This window comes from Lepidochelys olivacea (assembly GCF_965140295.1).
Source record: "Lepidochelys olivacea isolate rLepOli2 genome assembly, chromosome: 9".
NCBI classification, from domain to species: Eukaryota; Metazoa; Chordata; order Testudines; family Cheloniidae; genus Lepidochelys; species Lepidochelys olivacea.
Window position 1 is genome coordinate 43,506,775 of NC_140419.1, and position 12,550 is coordinate 43,519,324.

General features: G+C 43.2%; 1 protein-coding gene and 1 pseudogene across 4 annotated transcripts in view; both read left to right on the forward strand.

Moving 5' to 3' along the window:
* LOC311526006 (glypican-5-like) overlaps positions 1 to 12,550 on the forward strand; it is a 601,789-nt gene that overhangs the window by 30,178 nt on the left and 559,061 nt on the right. For all 3 annotated transcript variants that reach the window (XM_084638602.1, XM_084638600.1, XM_084638601.1), the window contains exon 2: positions 11,695 to 11,856. In XM_084638602.1, coding sequence (XP_084494728.1) covers positions 11,695 to 11,856 — 162 coding nt within the window. The remainder of the gene's footprint in view (positions 1 to 11,694; positions 11,857 to 12,550) is intronic.
* Positions 5,908 to 6,332, forward strand: LOC311526622 (small ribosomal subunit protein eS17 pseudogene; annotated as a pseudogene). The gene has a single exon. The product of its transcript is annotated as a small ribosomal subunit protein eS17 pseudogene (transcript).

Sequence of the window (12,550 nt, forward strand, 5' to 3'; positions counted from 1 at the left end):
AATGTTAAAGGCTTTGATTTAAGCAAGTTTTCCCTACAGTTCAGCCTGAAAAAGAATGGGCTGACCTCTCCACCTCCAGATTTGTTCTCCCTAAGTCTGTGTGTCTGACGAATATTCTGGGGGGCAAAGGGGAAGAGAGAGTGAGAGCACACTAACATCAGTCCTCAGTGTCAACCAACCAGGTTTATGTGATGCAGACCAGGTCAAGCAAGTCGTGAATGGCAAAGAGGCTTACTGACTTTAGATCTTATGTTGATCAGCATGAGATTGAGATCCTGGGGTGGTGGGTGTTTTGGGACCATCAGAGGTAGCTGGTGATGGGCTGGCATTTCCTGTTGGCTAGTAAGTGTATCCTATTTGTTTCTTATTGTGACTAAATTGACCATGCATCCTGGTTTTTCCTGGGACAGACCCACTCTTTCATATGGTGTCCCAGGAATTTTTTCTAGGACATCTTAAATATCCCAGGTTTATAACTACAGAACATTTGTTCTAGGCATTTTGCTATATGAGTGGAATTTGTTCTGTGTTTACCAGGAACAAATAGTCCAGTGGAACGAGTGTCCAGTGTAAAAATGTGTTTGGACTGAAGCAATAAGTCAAATGAGTATAGACGCTATCAAAGCTGTTTGGTTGCTCATAGTGACTACTAATGGTACTTGTTCAGTATTTCATAATAAACTGGGAGTAGTGACACTAGTACACAGCTGACTTTTTTTTTAATGTACTTTTATATGATTTTTTTCACAGCCCTAAAAAATACCTCCACAAAAGCCTCAAGACTGCTCAACTCCCCAAGGGACTTTGTGGTGGTTAGTTGTATGTGAGGTGCACCAGATGCCTGTCACAGGGCTGGTTCAGGGTCCTGTGCCTGAAAGGGTAAACCCTCTCCCTCCCTCAGGGAAGTTTATGTAAAAAGGAACAGGACCCATGAAAGAACTGATGAAATGGAGAGGTTCTTTGTTAGGACAGCCTTGCAAAACCTGGGTAAGGGGTGTTTCTGGTCTTCTTTGGGATTGGCCTTGGTACACCTGGGAAAGAGAGCAGACTTATAAAGGAGGAAGCCCTCAGAGAGGAACAGACAGGCAGGCTGGGAAATGGGAGACCCGAGTAGCAGCACGCTGAGGCTCCTGGTTCAGTAGAAAGCCTGCAAAGCCTGAAGGGGGCAGGAGGAGAACTTGAAGCCCCCAAAAGAGCCAGGAAGGAACTCAGACACTCTCTCTGTGGGCAGCCTAAAATAGGTCCCTGGAAGGGACTAAGAGATGGGAACAGGACTTTGGTGGGGAGTTACTCAGAATGGGAAATAATTGAGCAAGTATTGAGTGAGGGGTTTATGTTGTGGAAAGCCCAAGAAAGAAGTCCTGTAGACAGTTTGAGTAAAGTGGTTGATGTATATATTTTGGATGTGGGACTGAGGTCCCCTGAAGGAGCTGCAATGGTGTGCAACCTGGCTGTAGGGCCAAGTCTTCAGAAGAAGGGTACCCCTGAACATTTAGAAGTGGCACTAGAGAGGCAGAAACTCGGCTTACTCACACCTGGGGGCTAGGGGGCGCTCTAACTGGTGGATGGCCCCATGACCTGTAGCTCACGAAAGCTTATGCTCAAATAAATTTGTTAGTCTCTAAGGTGCCACAAGTACTCCTTGTCTTTTTGCGTTTCCACCATACCTGTCCTGTTGCTATGCTCTGGGAAGGGACAAAACTGGTAAAGCTCCACTCTAGGGTATTGGGAAGTGGGGTTGCAAATAGGGAGTCCTTTTCCCTGTCTTTTAAAGGCATGTTATAATGTTTGGAGGCAGGGAAGTTCAGCCTATGTCTTGGAGCTTGTCTTCATGGCAGATTTAACTTGGGCTCAACCACGGGTTTGACCTTAACATGATCCATGTTCACACATCTGCACACCTCTGTCCATGCTACGTGGAAAGGTAGCTACCGCTCTCTGAGCTATAGCTGATAGGGCAGACCCGGAGATCGCTGTTAAGGTATATTGCTATACCAAGGTACTTGTGAAGATGTGCGGTCACACCAGTCGAGACCTGATGGTCCTCCAATCACTTTCCATAGCTCTCTGACTGGAAGTGGACTTTAAGTGGTTCTTAGAGAGTTGGGGGGCTGACTGGGCTCTACCCTCACCACCACAGGCCTGTAGGGAAAAGAAGAAGAATATGGGAGAGGAAGGGATATTCCCAGAGTTTTGCATCAATAACCTGGAATTTCCCAGGTACTAGTGTCTGGAAAATAAGGGGTACCATTGGTCCCTTGGCAGTCATGCATGGATGTGGGATTGGGGTGAGAACAGCAGTCAGTGTGTGGGTTTCCCCAGTAGGCAGAATGTTACAAATCAAACACCTTTGATCCAACTCAGAGAGGGAACATAGGGACAGGAGCCAAGGGCCACTGAAAACGGGAAAGCAGAGGCACAGATCAGTGTTGTGGCCAGGATCCCAGCTGAAATTGGAGAAACTGAGGCATGACTTAGTGTCACTGTGGCTCAGATCCCAGCTGAAAGTGGGAAAGCTGAGGAAGATAAGGAGTACTGCCCATGTATTCTTTAATTTCATACCCTGGGTAGTGCCCTCAAGAGGAGTATTTTGCAATTTGCAGTCAGCTGCTGCCTCAGTCCTGGCCAGACCCAATTTATTGTTAATGGCAAAGTCTGAGATAGAGTCGTTGTTGTTGTGTGGGGCAATCCTTGAATCTCTGCAATAGGGTTTCTGTGAAAGGAAGAGAGTCAGATCTGAAAACTGATTTCAGTGCTTTGGTGAGGGGCATTGCATCTAGCATGAAAAAGAATCATTGTCTCCACAAAAGGCCGCAGCTGTCAATCCCAGTTATTGGGGTGAATGGGATCTATCCCTAGGGAACATAACAGCATACCAGCTTGGGTCCTGTCAGGAAACCATTTCCTCCCACAGTTCCTAGAGTGAGCAGCTAAGCTCTCCCACAATACCCTGTGAATGTGAGCAGTGGCACAGTGCAGTATGGTGCTAGAAATCTTGGGATATGTGCCCAATTGCCTGTATTGCTTGTCGTAGCCGGGTACAACACCAGCGTGGACATTTGTGATGGCTCTGCCTATACCTTTGTGCAATTCCTTTGTCCAGTTTAACATCTCTGCAGGGTCCAGTATGGGATGGCGGGGGATGCACTTTCTGTAGTGCTGCTGTATTAATTTAGGCTTTGTGTCTGCGGGAGGTAATCATTTGGGGAGCAGTGTTCCATAGTTCCATTTCTTTTTTCGTTTGGGTTTAGCCTCCTAATCTAAACTGGTTTTTCCTGATTGCTGACCTTTCCTGGAGCTGAGGCAACAGCTGCCCAACATGGATGAGTCCCAAGAAGGACACAACACTGGCTGCTGTTCAGCCCAGCCAGATTTGAATGCAAGGTACTTAGTTCACACCTTCCTGTATTACTAAGTCTAGGAGTCTTTGGGAAAGTTTGCACAATATTAAAAGTTGGGCTTTGGATTAGGGTTTTGTTTGGAAATACTGCTTAAAAAGCCTGTCAAAATATAGCAGAACAGAGAGATTACACAGAGCTGGCTTTTTGATAGTGCCAACACAGGACTACTTTAAACCATAAAAACTATAGCCTCAACTTGTGTAAATCGGCCTATCTCCATTGAAATCACTAGAGCTAGGGCAGTTTACACCAACTGAAGATCCGGCCTTTGACTTCAGAACATGGCTGTTGCAGTACCCTTAGGGGTTTGAAAACATCGCAGAGCACTGGCTGTTTCTGTCCTGTTGATGTTAATGAAAATTGTGTGGTTAAATGCTTGTGCACCAAAGTGAATATTTTACCTTTCAGTGGGGGTGCATTTTGATTTAGATTCATGGAGATTTCATTCCTAACACTCTGCCTTATTTTTGCATTCAGGGACCTATGCATATACCTCTAAAAACTGGTTCTCCTGATGCCAGTGGCAAAAATCTCTTTGAGTTCAGTTGACCTTTGGTCCAAGTCCTCAGTTGACATAAATAGTCACAGCTCCTCCGGTTTCAATAAAACTATGGTGATTTATACCAACTGAAGATCTGGTCATATAGCTTTAGGCTGCTGCTGCTGCTGGGGTGTATTTTATAATAGCAGTTTCACATTTGTGCATGCTAAGTATTTTTAAGATTGCAGAAAATGTCCAATAGGAGCCCTTGGTTTCATAACTTTCCAAAACATTCATATTTGGGGTTGAAATTTACCATAATTGGTCTCTGCCTGAAAGTGATTTGTTTTTCTTAGTTTGAGCAAAATCCTTTGAGCTATTTTATTTTTAGTTAAATGTGAGAAAAATGCTTTTCCCTTCCAAAAAACAAAACAAAACAACCCGAAACACAATCTCACCACCCCTTTTTTTTTACCCTGTATTGCTGCAAACCAGCTGTAGTTTGACATTTGAAGTATAGCATGTACATGGCACCCTGAGGATTAGTCACTCTGCTTGACTTGAAATGCAAAATTGAGCCTTTGAAATCTGCAGCCTGCGCATGTGCAATAGAACTGTCCTGTTCCATCAATAAGTGCACACCTTAGGAACTGAGCACTGTGCATGCTTTCCGTTTACTGTGGTAGAGTCAAAGGCTGGCCGGGCACTTTCATCCACTCTCCTCCCACCCCACAGTCTGTTCACGGTAGAGATGAAGAGACAGGAACAGGCATGTGACGGTCTGGCTGTTTCCTGTTCAGCAGGATTGTCCTGGTGTTTGGAATGGACGTGGCCCTCAATGAGGGCCATGTGATATGTTTTAAGTGAATGAAGTGTCTCAATGTTAAAATGTAAGGCAGTGATTAGAAAACAGTTCTACCGAGCTGGGAATGGTGCATATAAAGTGGAAGTACATGTATAGCTAGTAAGATGCTCAATTCCAAAAGCTGATCACAAGATACCGAGGTGCTCTGATACCATGGTGATCAGTGACCTTATGGAAAACTAGATGGTGTGACAAAGTTCCTCCTCTGCCTTGGTGGGTCCTGCGCTTATTGGTGGATTTTCTCGCCTCAGAGGTTCACGGCAGCACTCAGTTTGGCCACTTTTGTGGCTCAAATCTGCCATTCACTCAGTTAGCCTAATCACAGGCCAGCATAGGGAAAGGAAGAAGAACAATCCCCGCAGTCTCGGCTGATCCACCTAGTGGATCAGGGAACGGGCCAGAGACATTCCCCGTTGGTGAAACCCAGAGTCCAGTTCAACTCCTCTGGTATCAAGTAGGGAGTTGTGGGGGGGGGGAATGGAGGGAACCCGGGCCCGCCCTCTACTTCAGGTTCCAGCCCAGGGCCCTGTGGATTGGAGAGCTGTCTACAGTGGCTCCTGTAACAGCTGTGTGACAGCTACAACTCCCACGGCTACTTCCCCATGGCCTCCTCCCAACACCTTCTTTATTCTCACCACAGGACTTCCTCCTGATGTCTGATAATGCTTGTACTTTTCAGTCTTCCAATAGTACATCTCACTCTCAACTTCTTGCTCCCAGCTCCTCGCACACATACCACAAACTGAAGTGAGCTCCTTTTTAAACCCAGGTGCCCTGATTAGCCTGCTTTAATTGATTCTAACAGCTTCTTGATTGGCTGCAGGTGTTCTAATCAGCCTGTCTGCCTTAATTGTTTCTAGAAAGTTCCTGATTGTTCTGGAACCTTCCCTGTTACCTTACCCAGGGAAAAGGAACCTACTTAACCTGCTGCTAATATATCTGCCTTCTATTACTTTCCTGTAGCCATCTGGCCTGACCCTGTCACAATATGTATAATCAAGGAGATAAGCCAATGATACAGAGTGCGTCCAACAATAAGAACAGCTAATGCCAATAAAGTTCTTCAACTCCTAAAAAAAAAAAAAAACCAAAAAAACAAAAAACAACCTTCCCTGTTACCTTACCCAGGGAAAAGGGACCTATTAACCTGGGGCTAATATATGGGATGTGTGCGAACAAAGACCGTGAAAAAGGCGGCCTGGGTCATCATTGAAAAGTACTACACCCGGCTAGGAATGACTTCCACATGAACAAACGGGTGTGTGAAGAGAGTGCCATCATCCCTAGCAAGAAACTTCGCAACAAGATAGCTGGGTATGTCACCCATCTGATGAAGCGTATTCAGAGGGAGCTTGTCAGAGGTATCTCCATCAAACTGCAGGAAGAGGAGAGAGAGAGGAGGGATAACTATGTCCCTGAGGTCTTTGCCCTTGACCAGGAGATCATTGAAGTTGACCCAGATACTAGGGAAATGCTGAAGCTGCTGGACTTTGGCAGTCTGTCCAACCTGCAGGTCACGCAGCCCACTGTGGGAATGAACTTCAAAACACCAAGAGGAGCTATCTGAATCCATTGCTGTGCTGTCACTTTTATAAACGTGATAAACCAAAAAAGAAAAAATCAATCTCCCATAGCCATCTGGCCCGACCCTGTCACATAGGGTACGGAGATGAATCACTATATTGCCAGCTCTGTAGCACTCCTATTGTCCCTCTCTCAAGTGCATTTTCAGAATGGTTTTTGTGGATTGTACTGATGAAAGGTCTGCTGGCTACTGCTCAGCTCCTCAGCGTCCCCAGTCTCTGTTGAACAGCCTGACAGTGTACTGCCATGATGCGAGGGTAGCTCAAAGGCTTGTTGAAGGGGAACCTATATACTCAATGAACATGGTCACAGTGAATTTCAAAAATAGCTTTCAACAAATATTTTCTGATCGATGTTTCACATGGCTTTCCTGTGTCAGTGACTGTGCAGTATGCTTGCACCATGGTTGACTGACTGACAGACCATTTCAGTAGGACATTACAAACCATTGAGCAGCACTGAAGAATCCATGCCACAAGTGTAGCACAAGGCATGGTCTTTTCCTGTTCCGCAGTGGTATACAAGATGGTACAGTAAATATGCAGCAAGTTTAGAAAAAGCATATACACCATCTAGAGAGAATTTAATGGGTGCTAGTCACTGAAATGACATAACTGATCAATTTTCTTCCTTTCGTTTACCTCCATAATTTGAAAAGAGTATCTTTATTTTAGTGACTGTTCACGATGGAGGAGATTTTTTTTTTTAAGGGAAGCATAGCCATCTCAGCTCTAGGAGCAATCATGTGGTTGTGATGTCCTTATCAAACAGAACAGATTGCTGTGTTAGTAAGTCACCTGCCCAGCACTCTTGGCAGCTATGGATCTGAAATCTGATATATATTCCTGAGCCTGTCTCAGCAGTGTTAATGCAGTTTGCCACTCAGTGCTTTCTTTCCCCATCCGTATGCCTTACTGATGGAGACTGTGTTTTACATTAAGATGTAATGGGATGAATTTATTATCATATTTCCAGCATTATTAAAGTCTTCAGGACAGTGCTAATCAGCTCTAATTAATCTCAGCACCAAGGAATGTAGAGTACAGAAAGCTTATATTAGAGTTCTATAATTGGGCTAAAGGTTCTCCCCCAAGGCTAATACTAAATAAGAGAGAGCTGCCAAGCTTGGTATATGATAACAATACTGACTTAAAAGTATCATTAGGAGACTAAGGATCATTTTGTTGATCTTTTAATGCTTTGTGTTTTACATCAAGTTCTTAACTTTCAGGGTCTTTGTGCTGTTGCTTTTTAAGAATGCCTTTTATATCCTTTCAGCTCTGAATCAGCAGACCTAATCATCAGCTTCCCGCAGCATTCATCCAGGGAGTTTACTGAGTGAGGAATTCCAGGAGAGCCGCTTCCCTTGGGGCTTCCTACGGCTTTCTTAAAGCTTTCTTAAGGAGACATTAGATTCTTCCAGATAGCTGCTTTGGTTCAAATCCTCTGGCCTTTTGCATGGGTCTGTAATGTGCATAACATACAGAAATGTCATGTTTCAGTTTTACAGGATGGGCACGGAGCTGGCATGAAGGGTTTTAGTTCCCAAACTCCATACACTGTGAATCTGAGCCCTTCCAGGGCTCTCAGAGCAGGGGTTCAGAACACCTCTGTGCAGAGGGGCTATGGGAGCTAAGGGGAAGAGTCCAGCATCCTGAGTAACAATAGTGTGCACTTTTTATGTTTTCCATATTCATATTCATGCACTAATTAGTCTGTAAAAGCCAAACAAGCAGAAATACTAACAAGTATTGCTCTCGTTGGGCCTGATTCTCCAAATGGATCCAAATGCACAGCATCCCACTTGAAATCTGTGCATATGGTTCCCCTTGGAGAATTGGAGTCCTATTCTTTCGTTATTTGTCAGAGATCAAATGTTAGTTACACAGGGTGGGATTTCGAAAAGTGTGTAAATGAATTAGAAGCAAAAGTCTTATTGCCTTTTGGCCGACAATGGGTATGTCCACATCGCAAAGAGAAAACTGTGGTGCCAAGTCTCAGTCTCAAACTGACTTGCGTTGGTGAGGCTCGGACTACAGGGCTAAGTGTAGATGTTCTCACTCAGGCTGGAGCCTCGGCTCTGAAGCCCAGCAAGGGGTAAGGTCTCAGAGCCTGGGCTCCAGCCTGAGTGGGAATTTTTACACTGCTACTTTTAGCCCTGCAGCCCAAGCCAGAGTGAATTGACCTCAGCTCTGAGACTTGGTGCCCAAGTTTTTCCTGGCAGGATTGACATACCCTTGGGCGCTTTTGAAAATCCCTATTAACTGTAGTTAGTAACACAAATCTTCTTTTTTAATCTTTCTTTTTATTCACTTGCTGTACTTTTAAAGTTAAACCATATTTATATTTCTCAAACAAAGTATGTATTGAAAGGTTTCAGAGTAGCAGCCGTGTTAGTCTGTATTCACAAAAAGAAAAGGAGTACTTGTGGCACCTTAGAGACTAACCAATCTATTTGAGCATAAGCTTTTGTGAGCTCACGAAAGCTTATGCTCAAATAAATTGGTTAGTCTCTAAGGTGCCACAAGTACTCCTTTTCTTTTTATGTATTGAAAAGAATGGAGATGTTAAAGATATCTGTCTTAAGGGTGTATCCTGCTGCCCACCACCATAGTAGCTAAGTGCCTTCTGTCACAATTTCAGGCCAACTGCACCTGTATTCCCTCTCATGGTCCCTCAAGGGCACCCACAGTAGTTTCTGGCTTCCAGCTGTCACCTGTCTTGGGCAGAAGCCTGCGTCTTGCTCCCTTCAGAGCAGGATTTTAAGGCCACACAGCTCCCTGAATTTACACCGTGATGGCCCCAGCAAACCTGGCAACCTAAATGCTCATCTGCATTTTGCTTTCTCCCCAGAGGCTGTGACCACTGTATTGCCCACAGTTATAAGTTAACACAAGCACAGTTTTTCTTAGGTGAAAGCATATTTAAAACCTACATACATGCTAATAAACTTACGAGAGGTCATCCTAACTCCAGTCTCAGGCTCTGAGAGGTATCTGGTTTTGAAAACTTACAACTGGGTTTTGTTCCTGGCTACAAGTTCGTGACTGTCTCAAAGTCAGAACCAGAACCCAGGCTGGGCAATTTGGCTGTCTCCTTATACTGCCTGAGCCTTTTATCTCCAGCATAAATCCACAGACCATGACCCAGTCCTCCTCATGTAGCTGGAAAATGCTGGGTTTTTGCATAACTAGATGTGAGGACTTTGCATTCATCTGTCCCTAGGTATACCCTAGGAAATCCACTTCACATATATTTTCCCCAAAGTCCATTCTTGTCTGGAACATTTTCAATATAGTCCTTTGAACTCCCAGCGCTCACTTCACATCTCTCCCCTAGAGAGGTTACATGCGATCCTGGCCCACAATATTACATAAACTTTACAGTTTATACAACAGAGCCCAAAGGTACTTAATCTTAATTCAACAAAGTCTCCCAAGGATATGCAGGAAATTGCCATATCTATCACACCTTCCAAGTACAATCAATCGCAATAGCCAAGTCCCTGATGGAGTCTCTGGCACTTCTCCCTTTTGAGGTCAAAACTCTGCTTGGGATACAGTGGTGTTGGGTTTTTTTTTAAGTATTTGTATTAATTTCATTTTTTTTTGGTTAGGGGGTAAGACTAGGAAAGAGGAGTCACTGTTGTGAGTGTCTTTTTTTTTTTTAATGGGGGAAAGGTTTTTTTGAAAAGGGAAGATTTTGCAACATTTCCTAACGTTGGTCACACTCAGGATTTGCCTGATCTCCAGAAGTTTTATTTTTACATTTTTTTTTTGTTAATTCGTAAAACCACTCATTTTAGGCAGTTTTTCTTCTAGGGACTTTCTTAACCTTTTGAATTTACTTAAAAATTGCACACTTGAGAGAGGGAATGTGCGTCTCTCTTTTTAAAATGTTTTGTGTCTGCACCAGTATTTTCTCTTTGTGTTCAGTTACTCCTCTTTTCTCTGTCCCTTCTTGCTTTTCCTCTGGAAAATATATATTTTATGAATCACCAAGATATTTTTATCTATATTCTATCACCATTCCTTTTATTGACCTTAATGGCGTCTGCTATCGCTATGAATACAATACATAACCCGTGAATATCCATCATGACTGTATATAGTGCAAATTCCATAATCGGGAATACTGAACTTGCATAAAGTACACACAAAAGGATTAAAACAAATTCAGACAGATCTCATCCAGAAGAACCTGTATTTTTATGCAAAATTTAATGAGTCACTTTCTCTGTGGTTGCAAAGCAAAATATGACTTCAGTTCTGTTGCATTGTAAGGCAGGGCCGAATTTGGCCCTCAATATTTAAAGTTACATTTGATTTAAATAAAACTCCCCCAAATTATTATTTTATTAGTAAGGAGGCTTCTCAATATAAGGCTGGGAGTAAAAATGGGTTGTTTTATTTGTATTACAGTAGCACCTATGGGCCACATAACTTCCACTTCAGCCTAGCAGAATTTGACACACACATTTCACACTTCTGGGCTGACACTTTGTGTTCTGTGGTTTCCAGCAGATATGCTGCTCCTTTAAATGTAGTGGGTTTAAGGTATCACTGTGCTATGATTTAGCTCTTAATATTTTAGTTCAGGTGATTTTTGTGCCTATTGTGTGTGGTGTTCTGGCTTCTTGTGATTTTTAGTGCTTCGTCATGACACTCAGCATCGACCAGCGATGGAATAACTGACAAGCTTATACACATTGTAAGGAGAGTGGTCACTTCAGATAAGCTATTACCAGCAGGAGAGTGGGTTTGTGTGTGTGTGTGTGGGGGGGGGGGGGGGGTTGAGAAAACCTGGATTTGTGCTGGAAATGGCCCAACTTGATTATCATACACATTGTAAGGAGAGTGATCACTTTAGATAAGCTATTACCAGCAGGAGAGTGGGGTGGGGGGAGGTATTTTTTCATGCTTTATGTGTATAAAAAGATCTTCTACACTTTCCACAGTATGCATCCGATGAAGTGAGCTGTAGCTCACGAAAGCTGATGCTCAAATAAATTGGTTAGTCTCTAAGGTGCCACAAGTACTCCTTTTCTTTTTGCGAATACAGACTAACACGGCTGTTACTCTGAAACCTGACAAGCTTTTAACAGTGATATGACATAGAATGGGAGCACATGACACTGTGAAGTTATTCAGATCTGGCTGACACTGACATATAGAAAATTAGAGCCCTTAAGGTGCTAACTCAGTTTCAATGTTTCATTTCTTATGAGTTTTGTCTGATGTAGGACATCCACCTAGGTTGTTAATTTGACTATAAGAAAAAGCACTTTCTTTTACTTGTATGGTATATATCTAGAAAGTAGTTTTAATTCTTCTATTTCTGGTTTTGTTTTTGTTTTCCAAAAGAATCGGATTTGCAGATCTGCCAGCACAGAGCACCAACCTGTTGCACTAAAAAGATGGAAGAAAACTACCAGACAGCTGTTCGGAGAGAGAGGACTCAAAACATCCAGGCCTTGAACTTTGAACTGAAATATATGATAGTTGGTCATATCACAGCTTTTCAAGGTAGGAAACACATGGAACTTCATGACCCCCACAAAATAAGCATGCTAATGTTGTAGAAGTTATATAATTTGTACTATATAATTGCAGGCAAGGTTCTCTCACTTGTGTTTTTATCATTTCTGCTAGACGTTGAGTCATGGTTTGTGCCTCAGCTTTCTGTGGCCTTGATTCAGGAAGACATCCCTCTTCAGGAGAGCACTTGGGCATGTGTTACTTTATGCGCATGTTTAAATTCTCTACTAACTAGACATGGATTTAAGCAAATGCCTAAATGTTTAACTGAACTTGGGCCTACCTTCTAGGTTTGAAAAAGACTCAGACTTGGATTTTCAAAGGCACAATTGGTAGATGGACACTAAGACCTGAAAAAGAGCTCTCTAGCTCAAAGGCTTGTGTCTGTCAAGACCTAGGTCCAGTAAAAGATATTGCCTCACCCACTTTGTCGCTCTAATATCCTGGGACCTACACAGCTACAACAACCCTGCAAACATTTGTATCTACATTCTCCCATTCAATGTCAAGGAACAGAAAGTAGAATAAAATGTTTTTCTTCCTGATCCCTGATATAGTTCACAGAGAGAACTATCATCTGACTAGTGCCTTAAAACGTTTCACAAACTATTGAGTCACTTGAAGCCTGACTCCTTTTTGAAGAGTTGTGGCACCCAGTTAAATGTGAGTGCATGAAGGAATT